Source organism: Anser anser (genome assembly GCF_964211835.1).
Source record: "Anser anser genome assembly, chromosome: 6".
In the NCBI taxonomy this organism is placed as follows: Eukaryota; Metazoa; Chordata; class Aves; order Anseriformes; family Anatidae; genus Anser; species Anser anser.
Window position 1 is genome coordinate 6,191,031 of NC_139726.1, and position 19,986 is coordinate 6,211,016.

Below are 19,986 nucleotides of genomic sequence, written 5' to 3' on the forward strand. Positions count from 1 at the left end.
GCAGAAGTTTGATAGTGTTTGTTAAAGCAGAGTGGATTAGGTTTCATAACAAGATTCTTCAGAGCTGATTTTATACATGTATATATAGAAAGAATAACATTTTATATATGGATAATACCACCAAAAAAAAAAAAAGGACTTGCTTAACTTTGAGTCATGCATGGGAAATAGTTTAGGATGTAGAAATACACAAGAAATCAAGCCACAGCTTAGCAGAGGCAAGAGATAACTGTGCTGTGTCCACCTAATAGACCAGCCATTGAGTTGCAGCTAACAATATCTGATCTGGATAGTTTCAAATTGCTTAGGTTAACTGGCACCTACATGCAGTTAGAAGATAAACAGATCAAAATTTATGCGGAGCCAACTTCTTGCTTCCTGCCCCATTATTGGGAATCAAGAAGGCCTACAAATGAAAGTGAGAATGAACTAGGTGTATGGACACAATCTGGATACTTGATTTTGGCTGTCTACATCTAAATGTGCACCCTCTAAATCCCTGCCTTTAGCTTTTCCTGGCCGTTACACATACCACTTTTCTTCATTGACTCTATATCTGAAAAGGATTTACATCTCATCTTGGCTACCCATCTGGACAAAACAATCTCTGGCAGCCTGCTGTGCCTGCATTGCTTCAGACCTTCAGCAAAAACAATCTTACGTCATAGAAGAGTTCTCTGAAATTCTTTAATAAGTTGTCATTTTGTTAGGTTTTTCACCCAAGAGAGATTAGTGGTTGCTTACTTATAAGCAACCTTTAACCTAGACAGAAAACAACAGTGGAGCTAACATTTATAGCGTACCACATCTCCAGCAAGCTTCCACATGTGTCCAATGCCACCAGTCAAAGATTCTGGCAATGAAGTAGGCTTCAGGTCTGCAATCCAACCAGATTCAATAGTGAGCGATATTCTGTTACAAATACAGAAGCCACTAGCAACCATGAGCTTTGGAAAATGCTTCGAAACTTGGCTTATGTGACAGACTGCAGGAGGTGAAAATGTATTTCATACATTATGCAATATACAATGAACATCACCACAGGTTAGATCTGCTCCACATTAAGAATACTTCAATCATCTTTTCAATCCTTCATATTTTTTTCTGATAAACAAAACATCGCAGACTAGTTTCTAGCATTGCCCGTAATAGGCAACCCCTATCCTTATGTAAGTGCCTGTACCTACAAAACTATTTCATTTAACCATTTATAGAAAGAGTCAGGAAAGCTGAGAATGTTTTTTCCCCCCTCAGCATTCTTTCCTTGTATGTATCAAATGCTTTGGACATGAAGCTGAGTCAAAAGAGGTCAGGAGTCCAAAGAGGCAGTGCAGCTGCAGAAGCCAGCTGAGAGCTGTGAGTGAAGCTCTGATGACTGATAAGGCTACAGGTGAACTTCAGTCCTTCCAAGACTTTAAGCACAAAAGGTCTGAAGATGATTTTAAAAGCCTGGCTTACTCCTGAAGGAGGAGGAGCTATTAGAAAGGAGAAAGTTTGTGGGCACATGATCAGCTGAGGATATAAGCCATGCTTAGGCAAACTGAAGGCACAATTCCCTGCAATTCCCTCTGAAGGCAAATTCTTGGCTGTCCCTGTGTCACTTGAGGAAACACCTAGCATGGATAAAGAGATCTGGAAGCTGGAGACACACATGTAGAAGTATAGACCAATTAGTTGTCTGATATACACCTATATATCCCCTGACCTTGTACTCTCCTTAGAATTGTGCAACACTCCGTGTTTGTCCTCCCTTGGAGTCCTTGAGCTGCCTTCTGTACACTTCTCACCTGCCTTATCTCTGTAGTTTCACCTTCCTTGTTTTGCATGGTTATGTTCCCCGTGCTTTATTACGGCTCTTTCTATCAGTTTAGCAGATTTCTCAGAAGTCTGAGCCACGGTTACACAGGCGTGCTGTGCGCAAGCTGGGTCTGGGATCACAGAGAGCTGAACCCCGAGGAGGAGGGTTACAGGTATGTCAGGCTGTTGTGGGGGAAAAAAAAAACCTACTGACAATGCATTATGAAGAGCTGTCTCTGTTATTGTCAAGTCACATTGCTGGGAGGGAGCAGAGAGCAACAACACACTTAATAAAATAAGAGGACCTCTTTGCATCTCGTTCAACTCTGACTCAAAAGTGAGAGCAGTAGACTCTCACTGTTTCGGAGCACCGATCACACAGAAGCAGGTAGAAGTACATAACAAACCTCTTCATTTGTGCTAACTTAAGCAACAATAAGCCTACTTGTGCCTACAGATGGTTCAGTGCCTGCAACATTCAGTTTGGGTTTTAATGCAGAAATACCCGAAGCTGTTAGCGGCAACACTGAATGACCTCCTGCCTGCAGTCAGCGATTTCCTTTTGATACGAAATACACACTACGGAGCGACTGATCATGTTTTGTGTCTTATTAGGCAGTCACAAATGGAAGGAGGAGAGGCACTAAGTAGCTGTCTCTGCCCTGAGGAATAACTGCAGGAAAACCCACAGCCAGCCCTGGTGCATAAGAACCTGCACGCTCTGGGAAGGCATCAGCACAGGAAAGGTTGTGTGTACAGCCCCTCTGTGCAATGGATATAAGAGCCATACACATGGCACTGTCTCTCTTCAGAAAGAGAGAAATATTTTCTGTGTCTCACTGTGTAATCACATCCAACTGCATAAAACCACTGCTTTATTAAACTGAATAGATAAATCCATGATTTCCACCTTCTCTTTGCTGACAGGCCCTTAAAAACATTCCAGTGGAAAAGCAGATTTGTATACTGCAATTGTCAATAAGTAGCATGTTTCTTCCAGTTATTCTTGTCAATCCTTGTCAACATATTTTTAAAAAAATATGTTGACCTGAAGACAACGGGTCAAAAGCCACAGCTCGAGGCCATTCGGTGCAGGCAGAGCCCTGCACTTGGACCGTTCCCTGTTGGTGCATTCACACCTGGCCACTAAAATCAACTTCCAGTAAAAGTAGATAAGGTTTTTCAAAGCCCTTTCAACCGCTGTGAAAAGAAGGACAAGTGACAAAGCAAACAGAAGCCACCTCGCTATAATGGTTTTTCTTTTTTGGGTGTCCCTGCATCTTTCCGCTCCTTTCAGTAAGGTTTATGTTGCCACACACATTGCATTGAGCACTAGTATCGACAGATTTCATCTGGAACACTGCTTGTCCTAGAAAATTAATAGTGGTAACTATTTTCTAGAAAACTGTTACAAATGTTGTAAGACCATGGAAACTGCAGTTGCTAAACAAACATTTCTGGTAAGCTTTGTGGAGTAACTTTGAAGGAGTCCATACATGTCGGATCACACTTGCCTTTCAGGAAAAAAATGTTTAAATACTTTTTGTCCCTCCAGTAAATTGATAGTCTACGATTTTTTTTTATTTTAATAACAGAAAAATATACCACTGGCCATAAAATTTGATCCTGAATGTATTGTCATTGCAGCATGAAATGTGAAGTGTAGAGTTTATCGGTCAAACTCCTCTGGAGTGTGACACCTGCAAAACACATCCCAAATTAACGTCCACTCCTGCTTTGAAAGGACTGGAAGCATACCACTAATGGCAGGGCAAGGAGCATTATCTGTTTACAGCAATGGTTTTGACTTCTGAAATGAATTTTGACCTATAGGCCTTTAAATATCACACGCTTCAGTTTCGCCGTGGAAGGTTTCTGCTTGCTACACTCCCCGTTCATACTCAGGCTGCAACATGCCGGATGTGATCTGATTAATAAGGACAGAACTGCACGGCTGCACCAAGTCCCAGGCTGTCTCTCATGATTTATTTAGTCCTACAAAGGATATTTCCCTCGATTCATTACTTTATTGATGATATCCGCTGATTGAAAAGTTACAGTAGTACTTGCTTCCACTAATCATCGGATCAAAGTAGTTTGTTAAGATTTTTAATTATATGTAATGCTTTTGAGGAATTTTTTCTGATTCAAAAAAACTAACTTTCCTAATCCACCTGGGCAAACCCTTGCTTTTCCACCTCCCTCTCAATTGCTCATTCAAAAGAAAATAAAAGAAAAACTTGACGTTAATTTTCTCTAATTCTGAGACTTTTAAAGATGGCAGAGGCTTCCACAGGCCTTTTCAGCTTAGCCTTACAAATAAAGCTGACAGAACTCAGCAAGCGAGAAAAACAAGTGACACATTTCTCAAAGACCCAGCATAGGGAAACAAAAGCAACAGGATACACGTATGCCTCTTTGCACTGTAAGAGGCAGAAAACCTCTCCAGACCCACCAGCTGCAACGCTCCTTTCCTCAGTTCCCGGTCAGCCCAGCTTTACAGGTTGGTGTCCCCACCACCAGAGACCACATCTCCCATTAAGGCCAGCAGTATCGAACAGGCTGAAATTTTAAAGTCCCGTAACCTCAAGGCCGTTACAGACTAATTGCTACTGCACTTTCCAAGCAGAGAAGTGCTACTCACTACTTGGCCTGCTCCAGACCTTTCAAAGGCAGCATAGCAGCACCGCAGTACTTCAATTTTCATACACCAGCTTTATGGAGGAGTAAAGTCTGAGGTCAACGCAGAACAAACCGCAGCCTGGCCCTACATAGGAGGTGGCAGCAGGCCGCCCATCAGTTACTGCTGCTCTCCTCAGCTAAGCCAGCTGCCCTCAATATGCCAGTTTCAGGCAGCTGGCAAAGCTTGCCCTTGTTGAGACATGTTTTCCAGAGCAAGGGGCAAAGCTAAATAGTGGTGACTGGAATACATAGCAAACTTCATTACAAACCCATGCCTCTACTCCTGGGCATCTTGTCCAGCAAACAATTTCTCATAACAAGGCTTTTTTTTTTCTCCTTTCCCACATTTGCTCAAATTTCAAGCAAGTTTCCAGCAGTCATAGGTTTTTCAAATAAAATCCCAGCAAACACAAAATAAAAAGCCACAACAAACCCTACCTTGTTTCAGGGAAGACTCCTTAGTCCCTCTGATTAATTCCAAAGCTCTTCCCACTCAGCATAAGCCAGGCACATTGGCAGCAGGCTTTGCCACATCTCCCAAAAAAACTGCCTTGGAAGCCAAGGCCTGCCTCTCCTCATCCACACAGGGAAACTGCATCTCCAGAGGGCCAAAACATTGCTCCACCCAAACTTCTTCAGTAATTTTGACCTCAATTCCAAACACAACAAGAAGTTTGTGCTATTCCCCCAGCCCTGACCCTCCCAAAACATTTCCCACCTCCCCCAGCAGCCCTGCACCCAGCTGGGCCACAATTTAAAGGTGGATGCAGTGGGCTGGTCCCTGCTCCTGGGGCACCTGTGCCTTGTGCTAAAGGGCCGACAATGACAGAATTGAGAAAGAACAGGAAAAGGAGCTGATATGCAAAGCAACATAGGGAAAGAGACAAGGAGGGAGGGAGAAGGAGGCTGTTTCCATTGCCCAAAGTACGATGCCAAAGACCACAATCACCTTACAGTGAAAAATTATTTGTTAGAAGCTAAGGATTTTAAATGGTTGAGGGGTTGGCTGGTTTTTTTTTTAGTTATTTTTTCTTTTTTTCTTTTTCATTATCATTCAAAGTGCAACATTTTACACTGAACATCAAAGAAAATTTCTGAGTTATGAAGCAGAAAAAAAACCCACACATTTATAAGTTTCAGCCCACAGCTGACTAAGTAACTAACTCCAGGCTGCAGTGCCCTACGACACCTATCCCAAATTTAGCAGCAGCAGGGCTTGCATTACAGGCTCTAACTCTTTGATCTCATCGCAGTGGCACTGAGTATAGGAAATCAGTAACACGGATTGTGCTTACTCGTCGCTTCGGCTGCCTAATGGCAAGCTTAGAGCCAGGGTCTGGGAAATGCAACCCCTTCCACAGGGTACTGCCAGGAAGGATGCGAGGAAAGCCCGAAAGACACTAGGTATCTCTCGGAAATGAAAATGTCGTGTGAGTAATTGCTTTGGCATTGTGGAAGACGATGAAGAAAACAAAGAATTTGCACCAATTGTAAGAAACAACCAGTGACAAACTTAGCCTAGTAGCTGCATTATCTGTCAGCCTGCTGTAACTGCTCTGATAATGTAACGCATCTTCTGGATGTTTTATGTGGCATTTATCTCACAAGGTACCAATGCAACATGTGCACTGGATATATACTTTGTATATAGCTTGGGTAGAGTTTACCAGGGAGTCTCATGCAGGTGATGAACAGAGCAATAAAATGTGAAAATTGCTGGTAAATAATATGTAAAGAAATGCAGACCACAAAGTCTTAATCACTGATTAAAATAATTGTTTATGTTGGAAATGATATAGACAAAGAGATACCCATTTTGGTCAAATTAGCCAGAAAAAATGATGATTTAAAAATTCACTTGTGGCCTCTTTATAAACAAAAAGAAACATTTTTCTCTATCTTTCAAAAAGTTCACTTGGGCATGTTATCATATCTGTATGTTCCTGACTAGCTAAAACTCTAAAAAACACTAAAAACATTGTATTTCGGTTGTCTTCCAGAGCTACCGAGATTCACCTTGATACTTAGTAATCACACGTGTTCAGTGCAGGTTTTTTTAATCACTCCCCATATGAAAGTTGACAGTAAAAAAAATTGCTTCTTTTTATGTAAGAGATTATGACTTAGAAGTGTAATAAAGGTGAAAGTGAAGTGGATTTGGAAGCGTTCACTGAACCAAAGATCACATTATATTTTCAATACTAGATGAATGCAATAGCAAATTCTAATCTCAAGTCACAGCCTTCATTTTAGTACAGCTCTGTGATGTTTTTTTCATAATGTTAAGCAGGATTTTTTTTTTTAGCAGAATTACACAGCGTATATTTTTGTCATAATGCAGATTTGCTTGTTTGGTCTCTTGGTTAGAACATAAGCAACACGGTACAGTTGTAATGATACTGTTTACTCATATTCTATGGAAAAAACAATGGTTAAAAAATTAAAACTCTAACATGGTAAAAAAATATTCAAAAATAAAGCTTTTTATAACTTATAAACTTATAAATAACTTATATATAAAGGAAGTTGGGCAGCTGCAACATAAATGAATCTCACGTGAGTGACCCATCTAAATTATAAAATATTCCTTTGCAAGAAATTAACTGATGAAAGAATACATCCATTTCTGATGAGGAAAATGTATTAATTCTGAAGGTAGAAAAAAATCTGAGAGTATTAATGCAGGGACGCTCTGCCCTCAAATGCTACGATTGCTGTATGTGTACATGTAGCACACAACTCCAGCTAGTATAATTTCTAAGACCAATTATATTGAATAGCTCTTCTGATCCAGTTACAGATAACTTGTTTTCCTTTAAAATTGAATTTTTATCATTACTTTTTCTCATTATGATATCTTATAAAATATTTTCCATGATCCTGCTTTATACACTTCTAGCTGTTGTTTATAAACTCTGGAAATTTAACTATTTTACTGATTCATCTTCTAGGTCCATTTGTATTAATTCCTTTAATATCTGCTCAGGTATTTTGCCGGGCATTTGACTTTAACTAACAGTTACTAATTTCCCGGATGTCCCTTTTTATTCATTCTTTCATGTTCGTAAAAAGGTTTAAAATGTATTGATTACCATTACCACCTGCCTCTCAGTTTTAACTAGTGACCTGCTCTCACCAAGGCTCTTCCAGGAGTGCCAGCATGTCTACTAAAAGGTTTCACTTGTCCATTTGATCTGGATGTGCCCCTTTATTTACGCACAGATCTGTGCTCATTGGTAAAGTGTGTGATAAAGTGTGTGATACTTCACTTGCTTCATTTTTAAACTCCTTTAAATATATGTAAGCTATAGGAATTCAGAAAGAGTTAGTGAGCACTGGTGAGTCAGCTCGCTTTCTTTCAAATGGTTTTCAAGGTCAAAAATCATGTTTAAGCATACGGCGGAAAAACAGCTCAATACAGTGGTCACTCATAGCCTTACAAAAGCAAGCTTTAAATCTAAATGTGTAACAACCCCCTTTGAGGAGCTGGGCTAGAATTTGTCAGTGCTACAGCACAGATCCATCACCTGAGCTAATGCAGCAGTAGTAAACAGCAGTAGCAGGCTGTTATTCTCTATTTAGACTACTCACAACAGAGAAAGGCAGTACGCTGGCTGCACCGAGAAAAAGAGTTAACTGATGTGATACAAAATTCCAGTGGAGAGGCAATCTCTGTCTCAAGCAAAGCTTGCAGCTCAACTTAATGACAACTGAGTACCTCAGATAAACGAGGAAACAATGAATGCAGAAAAAACCAGAAGGCATAAGGATGGAAAGCAAAGGGACAAGAAGTGCTGCTGGTAATGCTGGTGTAGAGAAGAAAAAGTGACAAAATTAAGATTTAGAAATTATAGAAAAGACACTGTATGGGATGAGAGAATGAACTAAAACACTCTGGCAGCAATGCATGAATACTGGACCCAGAAGCAGCGATGCAGAGCAGGTCAGCTTGCTGACAGGCATGTTTTCTTAGCGTATAGTTAAGACATTTAAAGAAAATCAACTTGTAATGGTTTAAAAAAGAATCTTCACATTATCCAAATTAAATGAATAGAAACAAGAAAATAGTCTGTCAACTAAAGTTTTTAATGTCTCGGTGTCAAGTGTGCAGGGTCCAACTGGACAAAAAATAAAATATAAGCACAGAACACAAAAAATGGCAAAAAGGATTGAAAATCAAAGCCAATGTAAAGACATTAGAGGTCATAAAGTGTAATAGAGTGAGAAACACATATATTCAAATCACAAAGTAGACAAGATTCTTCAGCCTCATAAAAGTGTACATGGAAAGAAAAAACCTAAGGCACTATATCTTAGGATGAAGAAAGAACTGAAGATAGTCTAGATGTACCCTAAAATTAATATTCTGCTTCAGTTTTAAATACAAATGAAGATTCTGGATATTTGGCAAATATAACTAATATAAAGGACAGGAAAAAATGGAAATGGAAGGTTTAACAGCCACGGCAAAACCAAAGTCCAACGGTTTGATATGGTCTGACAAGAGGAGGTGCAGAAGCAGTGGCAGGCAACCTTCAGCCCAAAATTCTGAACCAACAGGCTTGGGAAACTTCAAGTCAGTAAATACAGTAGGAAAGATCTGTAATGGGTCTGTACAGTCAGGAGTGAGAATATGTAGAAGAGCAAATGCAATTCTGCCTGAGAATATGAAAAGAAGAGAAACACAATAACAGCAAACGTGAGCTTTAGAAATGCACACAGCCTGAAGGAAGAAAACAAACAAAAAAAAAAAGAAAACATAGGTAAATAGAAAATGGGATTAATTTGTTGCATTCTGGGTTGTTGTTAGTTTTTGTTGGGTTTTTTTTTGCCCCAAAAGGTAGATAATGGAGGATGATGAATGTTTCATTACCTGTCTTTGATTAGGTTACTAATTTTCTAGGCAAATGAAATAGAGTCATCTATCAGGACCTCAATCAAAATGTCATTGGATGTTGGATGGGAAAAAATAGATATGCTGGAGAAGGTGATTAGGGAAAACGTGGAGAGGGAAAGGTATGGCTTAACAGGGTATGTTCAAGGTCTAGAATGAAATAACCAAAATTCTGGCAGAGGGTTGAAGATATTAGTTACAGCAAAGCAGCGGAGACAGACTTCAGTCACGTATGTGACATTCTTGAAAATGAAAATACGCTAACTCTGTGTATCGTGGAATGTATTTCCAACAGTGATACATTAAGTGTTAATGATGTTCCACATGACTACTACCATCTAAATTTGGATGTTCACCCATCTTCAAGAAAAATTAGTTCCAATGGAAACAGAAAGAAAGGTTTATTAGAACGATACTGGAAATTGAGTGCTATTGTCTGAGACTGCCTGGCTCACATAATTAGTAGCATTTTAGAGGAAATTTGTCCACACCTTATCATTTTTTTGGGGTAGACATTACCAGAGGGATGAAGAACATGTTAAAAGCAAGCCCCATGGCTGCAAAGGGACAAGCGTGTATAAAACTGGGTATCAAGCACAGTCAATCTGGAAACTAGAAGCTAGAAGCAGGTTTCTGAATGCCAGGGGAGTGAATTTTTGGAACCGCTTCCTAATGCAGTACGGGACTCTCCCCACTCCTGGCTGACTACTTTAAAGATGGAGCTTGAAGCGTTTCCCAAAAGGACCTACACCCACTGTCTGCAGCCAAGGGAGATGGACCGAATGGCACGGGCTGCTCTTTCCAGTCCAGAATTCCTAATATTGGAAATGGAGTGAGGAGGACCAAGAAGAGCAAAGGTTGGAGCTGGTGCTTTAAATTAACCTGAAGGACTTGGAAATTGAATTGGGGTTGAACGACAGATGATTTTGATGTTCACTACAGGTTTTACTTGTTTGTCCTTGTAAATGGCTTGATAAATGAGTAAAAATCACCCTTGACTTTGCACACAACCACTAGAGAACATGTGATAATCAGGTGTTTTTCACCGTCTCATAACAGCTGGGATGGTTCAGTAGGACCTTAAGCTGTTACTTTAGTTTTTCCACAGCTGGATCACCAATCCACTTCTAAAGAGAGAGCGGGATTTCTTCCTGCAACTGTTATTTCCCGAGTTGAACCAACTATTTGTTACTGTGCCTTAAAATTAGACCAGAAAATTTTCACTTCCCCATTCAAATGACATTTGAAGATCACGCTAACAACCAAAGCCAGGGGGTGCAAAGCTCAGCCTTGTGTTCTGTTCTTAACCACCGCTACCGTGACTTTTCTGGGAAGTAATACAAATAACAATATCACTTATCACTGACTGTGCATGGTATTTTTCATCTTCAAAGCGCTTTACAAACATTTATGGGTAGTTAATCTGGAAACAGTATGATTTAGGGCCAGCTTCTGATAGCTTGTGTGACAAAGTTAATGTCATTTAAATTGAGTCTGCTCGCCTTTAATAGGATAGAACTGCGGCGCTTTAGTTTAACCACTATTGTTCCATTAAAAGCCAATTACAGAAATTCAGCTCTCCTTGAGCTCAGAGAGCGCGGCTTTCCGTTTTAAGAAAGATCCGTCTAAACACCTCATCCGGCTTCGGCCTTCACGACTCCGGCTAATTGCACGACGCTTCTCGCCCCGCTGCATAATGGCATCACGGCTCACGGGGAAGCGAAACCCTCCTCGGGGGGCTCGCAGGCGCTGCCGTCGGGCAGCAGAGGGCGCCGGCGACATGTCCAAGCGTCGCCGGAGCCACTTCGGGTCGCGACGGCCGGGCCGGAGCCGCGACGGGCGGCACCGCTGCTGCCTGCCCCGCTCCGCGTCCTTCTGCCCCAGCCGAGCCGACAATTCCTGCACTGACACGTGCAGGGGGAGAGGGTCGGCGGCAAAGGAAACACCCTTTTAGGGTGAAACCTCTTAAACACGGAGGTGTTGATTTGTTGGACAGCCAGGGTGGGAAAAGAGCTTTTGGGGTTACGTTCTGACAGGGAAGCCCTAACATAGCTTGCGATGATTATTCTATAGTAAAAGACCACTAAAACAAACATTTTGTACGAACTTTTAAGTAGTGCTACAAACTACGTGGATTATCGCCTCAGTGGGTACTTCTCTGAATCTTCTTTTAAGCCTGATGCACGTGAACCCATTTTGGACTCGTTCGGCTTAGATGTAGTCTCCTTCCCTACACCTGAGCGCATTTTCTGGACTCAGATGAAGGAATGCGGTCGGTGGCTCATTGATACCTGCATGACACATTTTGACACCCAGCAGCAGGGACACAGCACACAAATAGCTACAGCCGCCGTCTGGGAAACTCGTGTGCAGTAAAAGCGCTTCCAAAGCTCCTTCCAGTGGCAAGTATTTTTGAAGCCGAAGGTACGAGGGCACTCAAAGAGTAACCTGAACAGGGCAATGAGGCTTGAGAGGACACCGGGCTGCAAATGACGGGCAGGGTTTGAGAACCCAAGCTCCTGTCTCAGCTCCAGCCCAGCGGCTGAGCACTGGCGTGTCACACCCCACACAAAGTGCACACTCGGGGCGATGCTCAGGGGGATAACAGCGCTCCCACCGCAGCCTTGCATGCTGAACACGGCCGGGCCTTCTGCCAGCCCCAGGCACCCCGGCCTCCACAGCAGGCCAGCGAGCCCAAAACTTCATTTTCCTTTTGAGGTTGCAGCTTGAAAGCACAGGAACAGTTTCACTGCTGATAATGGCACATATCTTAAAATTGGGCGCAGAGAGCACTCACTGAGAGTTGTGCCAGTAGGGGTTGGAAATGAGGAGACATTTCTTCTCAGAAAGAGCAGTCAGGCACTGGGACAGGTTGCCCAGGGAGGTGGTGGCGTCACCGTCCCTGGGGGTGTTCAAGGACGTGGTGCTTAGGGATATGGTTTAGTGGGTGATACTGGTGGCAGGGGGGTGGCTGGACCGGATGGTCTTGGAGGTCTTTTCCAACCCTAATGATTCTGTGATGCTACGATTCACTGACTTTGATCATTATAAGGACAGCGACTCAGGCGGGAGGTGGGCGCTGCAGCCCTCCCTGCCTCCCTCACGTCCCAGCACTGGGTGCCCTCATGATCAAATGCCGTTGCCCAGCCTCATGTGAGGAACCAGCCGAGCCCCTCAGCACCCACAGGGACCGGCCGGGCACAGCACCCCGGGGCTGGACGAGGCTGCCGGGCACAGCACCCCGGGGCCCTGCGGGCACCCCGGGCCTCGGCCCGGCAGGCGGGAGCGCGGAGGCGGAGAGGCCGGCCCGTGGGCAGGCTTAATTCCCCCGAAGGGCTCCGCTCCCCCCCTGAGGGTGGGCTGGGGAAGAGGAGGGGGCCCCGGCCGGCTCCCTGCGAGCGGCAGCAGCCCTCCGCCCGCCTCCCCTTCGGCACCACGCCGGCCGCACGGAGCCCGCCCCGGCAGCGGCGGGCGGGCGGGCGGAGGAGGAGGGGGCGGCCGCTGCGGCGCGGCTTTAAACTTGCCGGCAAAAGCCGGGGCGTCGGGAGCGGGAGCCCCACCACGGCTCTCCCCCAGCGGGGGACGCCACCGCCGCCACCGCCATCACCACCGGGCTCCGAGGGGACCCCTCCGGGCCGGCAGCGCTCCCGCCCCCTGCCCGCCCCCCCGCCCGCCATGGCCGCCCGCGGAGCCGAGCGGCGGGGCAGAGCCGGGGGCAGCGCCGGGGGCTCGCCGCCGGCCCGCAGCGCCCTGTGAGGGGGGGCGCGGCGCCTCCCCGAGCCCCGGCCGCCCCCCTCCGCGGCGGGGATGCGCCACGGCCCCGCCGAGGGAGCCGCCGCCTAGACCGGCAGCCGCCATGGTGCCCCTGCGGCCCCTCGTCGTGCTCCAGGGCGTCCTGCTGCAGCTCGTAAGTGCCCCCCTCTGTGCCCCTCTCCAGGCTCCGGACCCCCCCCTGCGACCTCCCCCCAACCCTCCTTTATTTATTTATTAATTATCTTCCTTTATTAATTGCACCCCTCCGGGCCGGGGGAGCGCGGGGGCGAGGCCCGGCAGCGCTCTCCCGAAGTTTGCCGCCGGCCCCCGGAGCGACCGCTGGCTGCTGAGGGGCTTCCTTCTTCCCTTTAATCCCTTTTTTCCCCCGTTTTTTTCTAATATAAATCCTGCGGTAGGGGAGCGGGGTGGCCTCCGGCGGGACGTTTCCCTTCGGGGCCGGCGGCCGCAGCCGAACCAAACGCGGTTTTCAAGACTTTTTTTTTTTTTTTTTTCCCCAGCATTATCGTTATTATTATTTCGGGAATTTCTGGTCGCGGCAGCCCGCTGCGTGCTCCCCTGTCACCTCCGCTTCGTGCTGCCAAACTTCTGCCCCTCTTCCCCAGCTGCCTCGCACCTCGAAGTTTGTCGCCGTGGTCACCCGGGAGCGTGTGACAAACCCTGAAGGGGTTCGCCACCCTCCCTGAGAACCGGCTGCTAACGTTGCGGCGTGAACTGACTGATCAGTTTTTCGAGGAAGCTTATGTCAGATTCTAATCCGGTTCTCTGGATTGTGCTCGTCGTGTGTAACGTTTCTCGCTCCCGCGCCCTATCGTGTAGCAGCGAGGCGCCGGGCCGCAGCCCCGCGATAAGGCACCCGCTCGGGACGGCCGAAGGCTGTTGGCATCCTTCGCTCGCACGGCGGCTCCCAGCCGAGCAAGGCAGGGGTGAGAGGTGCGGGTGGGGAGCAGGAAACGGCTGACGGAGCTGCTGAGCAGAAGGGGGCTGAATAGCAACGCGCCTTCCTCGCACCCGCGAGCCCTCTCCCCCATGCCCCGTTTCGTTTATTAGACAGATAGCAAAGGGATTCCTTAAAGCTGGTATCGCGAGGGATCGCTGTGTGGATAGCGTTTCGGGTAGCGTCGTGGGGTTACTTGCTGTGGGGCTAAACGCGCTTTGCAGGGAGGCTGGCTGCTTGCAGGAAGCGAAGTTGCTGTCTCGCACGCAGCCGGTGCAGGTCTCCAGGTGGATGTGGCACTGAACTCTCAGGAGTGCTCAGTTTTCTGCTTTCCTCACATGCAAACCAGCAAAGTTTTGTTGACAATTAGTTTTATTGCTTACACAAGTTAGTGTAAGTAATAAAGCAAAGAGAGAATGTCTGAGATTTTAGAGGTGTTTTAGGTCCGCCTTTTAGTGCTCGTCTGTTACTAAAAATCTATATGAAAACACTTTGGCATGTGTTTCCAGAACATCTGGTTAACTTCTGGTAAACATCTGGTTAAAGCTACAGCTTATTATACGTTGCGGGCAAATATTTGGTGCTGGTGGTGATGCACGGAACACAGGTCTCTGTGCTATTCTCTGCTCTCTGTGCAATACTTGGAGTGCCTGGCGGCTTCCTGGAATCTAATTAGCAATTTCAGCAGGCAGGCATCGGTGATGCTAATTCTCAACTGTTTCTTAACCAACAATGAGTGTGGTTAATATTAATAAAACGCAGAATGCTCAGCATTACAGCCAACGAAGAAAAAAAGTGGGGCTTGCAGTGTTGTAATACAGCAGCACTCTAGTAACCCAGACGTGCTGCCATCAAACCCTTACTGATGGCACAGTCTTAATTTTTAAATGCAAAAACAGGCTTGGTAGAATGCAAAACATCTTTGCAACTGTATTCTACGTTTTAATGAAGCCAGAAATACTTTTTCATTAAACCTCAAACTCTCGCTTGGCTTTCAAATACAGAAATGTGTCATCTAAGTGCCCACTTTATAAAGATGCGCAGGTGTGGGGTAAGACTTCACAAATTTGAGGAGATGGTGGCAGAAAATCTTACTGCATTTCTGAACAGTGTTAGGTGATGGTGTTGTATGCAATACCATTCAATCAGAAGTTCATGTTTGGTATTTTCTCAGTGGAGTGTGGATACATTTTTTTAATGCTTTCCTGGATTATTTTTTAACTAGTAGATGGCGTGCCAATAATGCATGCAGTATGAGCACGGCTGTATCTCTTAAACTACTTCGCATATTTGGGTATGTAAAGCAGTAAGGCTGGAACATGTTGTTGTGTCAGGTTGAGGTGCTAACTGGCATCTGTATAAATGCGTTCGGTTTGAGAGTGAATTTTGGCTTGTGCTGTCAGTATAGATCAAAAAATAATTTGCAGTGCTTGGTCAGGGTGTGTCCAGGCTGTTACTGATAAGAAGACCTGAAACTGATATGCTGTACTGTCAGTAGATGCTTTTCCTTTACTGTTAGTCATCAGTAAGCTTTTCAATTTTCACATAGTTGCTGAATACCTTCTTAATTATCTCTGTATAACTAATGGAGCTCTACGTATTGGAAATTGAAAAGACTGAGGTATTAGGAATTTTCATTTTAAGGAGATCTTATTAAAATACATGCCGTTAATATTTGGTGTTTTCATGTTCCTAATTTGCACTGTTAAAATGCCATGTTTCATACCCTCGTTTAAAATAGCTTTAAAATAGGGGTCTTTAAAATGTACAAGACACCCGTTGCTTTAAAAGAGGGGGAGCAGGGGGCTGTACGTAGGGTTTGAATCAGCTCGGGTCTGCTTTCCCTGTAGGTAGGTAGTGTAAGCAGTTCTTTGCCTTGGCAAGGGGCAGGGACAGAGCAGGACTCACAGGTGGGACCCGTGGTTCCGTAGGGTATTCAAGCACCTCAACTGTTGGGTCGCTCCTGATCTCGGCCGGCTGGAATTAAAAAGGGATTGCAGCAGCATTTTCCAGCGCCCATAGCTAAAGTTGTGTCAGCAGTCCTCTCAAGTAACTCGCTTCTAGTGTTAGCAGTGGGCAGCTGTCACCATTTATAAACTGAGGAAGTTAGTTATTTTACAAACATTTAAAAGCTGATTTTTTTTTTTCCCGATAGTGTTTGGATAGATGAGAAAAAAACAGAGAGTGACAAAGTATATTATTTCAAGATTTTTCTCCACCTAGGCTGAGTACAGCATCTATTTCTGTGAATTTCAATGACGCTTTGTTTTGGCCTTTGTGAGGGATGACATTTTTACCTATAATGAATATAATTTTGCCTGACAGTTAAGCCAAAAATTTTACAGCATGATTTTAAAACAGAGTTAAAAGGTCTTAACAACTTAAGTAGGAAAGAACATTTCATAACATGCTGTAGTACAAGACAGTGCTTCATCAGCAGAAATAGCTTGAAAACTGAGATAAAGCTGCATTTCCATTTAAAATACTTATATTACGTGGGGCATAGAAACAGAAGTGTGTTTCTCTTGGCTTCTTTAATTTTGTCACCGTCACCTTGCAGACTTGCAGTGTGTAACGTGCCCTTGCAGTGAGAATCAAAAATAACCACGACGTAAAACTCCAAACTCCATTTGGGAAAGGTAAACGCTACCCTCTGGTCATCGGGAAGCACACGAATGAAATTCCATCCCTCTTAATTTCACTGAGATATTTGCCATGAAATACATTCAGCCCAGCATTCCTTTTGGTTTGTTTTGGTGTTCTCGGTGCTGTAGGCATTGTACACCTGCGTCTTATTCTGGTGTAATAGGGTACTAGAAGTAATCTAAGGAGTGAAGGCAGTTTGAAGCTAAGACAGCCCAAGAAACGCTGGTTTCAGCACTTCAGGACTTTCATCATCCCAAATGAGGAGTATGCATCAAGGTGGATGGGCCAGGTTTAGTTTAGCTAGGGTGTTAAGATGCCACAAGAAACTCAGCTTGCAGCAGCATCGCATCTTTTAGCCCAGTTCTGTGGAGCTGGTGCCTGATGTTTTTCATGGTTTATTTGTAGGTTGACTGGGGCACAGAAAGGTGGTGGATCCTATTTAAAAGCTGTTGAGCAAGTCAGTTTGCGTGATGTCTATGAGACCTCAAGGTAGCCCGGGCTTCCCAAGCACAGGACACTCAAAATCCAAGCCTCAGTCTTTCCATTGGCACATGGAGAGCATTTGTCTGCCACTGTAAAGAGCTTTGGGATCTGCCTACCAGAGATGTGCTGTAAGCACTTTTGTTACCTGTATAGTAGTGTAACTGCCAGGGAAGCTAAGCAGAGAAGTCAGTGGAGCCCAAATGCTAAGTTGATAAATTGGGATCCCACCTTTCTGCTTGCTTCCTGAGCCTTGGTTTCGGCAAGGAGGGAGCTCAGAGTTGTGGGTCAAAAGGAAAACACATCTAAAAACACATCTAAAGGAAAACGCATCTAAAAGCAGGTGTACTTCAGAGGACAGTACATTTTCTCTGTCAATCTGTCTCTAGTCTTGATTTTTGCCTGCCTATCTGCAGCTCACCGCTTTGCTATTCCCAGCTATAAAGCAAAACTATTGGCTGTGACATTTTTACCACATCACAGGGGAGGTTCCCGTTTACGTGACTCTGATGTGTTCACCCTGACCTCGATTTCCAGATGTTCTGGTTTGGACCTTTCACCAGAATAGCCTAAGTATCTTTGTGTATGTTTCCCCTTGTACCATCCCTTTTCCCCATCTCATTTTCATTCTCTTCCTTTCCTACCCTGTTTGTGGCTGTAGTTTGTGGTTTCCTTGGGTAGGTGAAGAATCAGTCAGAGTTAAAGTTAAAAACGGGAGGACCTGTACAGAAGCAGAGGATCAGTAGTGTTAAGTCCCTGTCAGTCACGTTTCACCCTCGTAGAACCTCTTTTCTGCAATTTAGCACTTCCCACACTCGCAGGCTTTCTCTGATGCTCTCTAAATTCATCTCATCCATCAGCCGCTGCTCTGTGGCCCACTCTCCAGAAGCTCACTGCGCCATTGCCACGCTGAAAGCGCGCTGCTGTCTGCATGGAGTCCTGCAGCACGGCCGTGTCTGCGTGTCGAGTCGTGATACGATATGCACATCGTGATACGAGCCGACGGGGCAGCCCCAATGCCAGGCTGCAGCCATGAACCCGTGCCGAAATCTGGGGATTGTCAGTACGCTGCCGGATGAACAAGAGGTGGAAGGGGCGGCTAGATGGGTTTGGGGATGGATGTCTCACCAAAGCTGAGGTTTGCAGGTCAGGGCACGGAAAACACTGTCATTCCTTCGCTGCAGGGAATCTCTTGTGGCTGGTGTTGTGGCCAGCCATCGGTTTAGCTGCAGCTAAAGCTTATTTCAGGATTCGAAGGACAAGGAAACATCGTAAGATGGGAAGAGGAAATGAAGAGCTATGAAAATGGGTCCACAGAAGACCAAGTGGTTTTGTCCTTGCAGCAGACCTTGGTGCTGGTACAGTGCTCTGTGCTCCCTGGGATGGCAGCGCTTGCTGTAAATACACAATCTAAGCAACTTGCCTATAACTTAAGGTAGAATTATTTGCAAAGAGCTTTAAGAGCTGGAGTTCTCGAGCTCAGGTTTTCTATTTGTTCCAAACGACTGGTAGCAATATAAGTTACTAATAGCAGGCAAGTGAAAATGTAAGAATAGGGAGAAATAAAAAAAATAAAACTAAAAATCCAATGTCTCTAAAAGCAGTTTTTATGTGCGCTGGGACCAATTATGGTTATTGTGCCATTACAGTGAAGAGTTAAGGTTATTTAGAGCACTTTAGTTCTGCTTCCCCAAATCCAGCATGTTTGGCTTATGTTTGTGATGAACAATCATTTGAGAATTTCCTGGCTTTACAATACTTGGGTTTGGTGACGACCGGGTATTTCTAGAACCATGAATTACCAGCATAAACTCAACCTGATTTTCATCGTGCTGTAGCCAATATCTAGGAAAATAAACCACTGTGCATAGATGTGCTGCTGTATTTGTTCTGTTATTGTGTGGATTTAAGGGCTTTGGCGAAGGAGCTGGCTGTGCTTGAGGCTGACCTGAGGAACACTGGGACTTGGCTGTGGGGGTAGGAGGTGAATATCAGAGAGAGGAAGATGATGGAAATCAAAAAGCCTGATGGGCAGGTGGAGTGAACCTGAGCAGTCACTGCAGGAGGAGAGGGACAGAGGGACCGAGAGGAGCAAGGTCTGTTTCCCCGACCTGTTCTGAGTCCTTGCTTGCACAAGTGCAAGAACCTGGTGGTTTCCATCAGCAGTTTTGGGCACTGTTGCTGTATTTTGTGCCTTGAAAAGGTATTGAGAACCACTAAGTTGAGCATCCCAGGATGGTAAGACATGGACCCTGAAGTTTTTTCCTCTAAGGCTGGCTGCTCAGCATTTTTTTTTTCCTTGTTTATTTCTCTCCCTGCAAGCATCTGCTGGCTGCTTCTGTTGTTCATTACATGTCTGGAAAGTTGGAGTTGCTGTTCCCCTGGAGGGTCTCATGGCTAGTGATTTCCCTCCAACCTTCAGCTGCAGCTGGTACTGCTGAGTGCCTTCCTCCACCACTGCCAGCTTAACCACCCGCGGGATTCCCAACCCAAATTTTCTCCTTACCCCAAGCAGTTGGGTTCTTGTAGTTCCCACAGGCTGGTTACTGCAGTCTTCAGAGATTGTAGTGCAGGAACCAGGTACATAATGGTAGCACTTTATAGTCAAGAAGTGTGCACTCGTTTTTTTGTGAAACCAAGGAACAAAGGCTGGCTGAACATAAACCGGAGCCTCGTGGTGTGTTTCTCACTTTTTGCCTCCAGTGTGCCAGAATGTCCTGTACCGCTGACCGTCTTTCCACTGGCCTGCCTCAGTACAACAACAGGGGCAAGGATGAAC

The 19,986-nt window shown here is 45.0% G+C and overlaps 1 protein-coding gene and 1 long non-coding RNA gene across 2 annotated transcripts in view; one reads left to right on the top strand and one right to left on the bottom strand.

Annotated features, from left to right (window-relative positions):
* LOC310901969 overlaps positions 1 to 6,002 on the bottom strand; it is a 116,942-nt gene extending 110,940 nt beyond the window's left edge. The window contains exon 1 of the long non-coding RNA XR_014586354.1: positions 4,918 to 6,002. This is a non-coding gene — a long non-coding RNA (uncharacterized lncRNA). The remainder of the gene's footprint in view (positions 1 to 4,917) is intronic.
* A 6,827-nt stretch (positions 6,003 to 12,829) lies between these two features.
* NXPH2 (neurexophilin 2) overlaps positions 12,830 to 19,986 on the top strand; it is a 35,479-nt gene continuing 28,322 nt past the window's right edge. Inside the window, exon 1 of the mRNA XM_083841164.1 lies at positions 12,830 to 13,280. Within this exon, the coding sequence (XP_083697290.1) occupies positions 13,230 to 13,280 (51 nt within the window). The 5' untranslated portion in view covers positions 12,830 to 13,229. The remainder of the gene's footprint in view (positions 13,281 to 19,986) is intronic.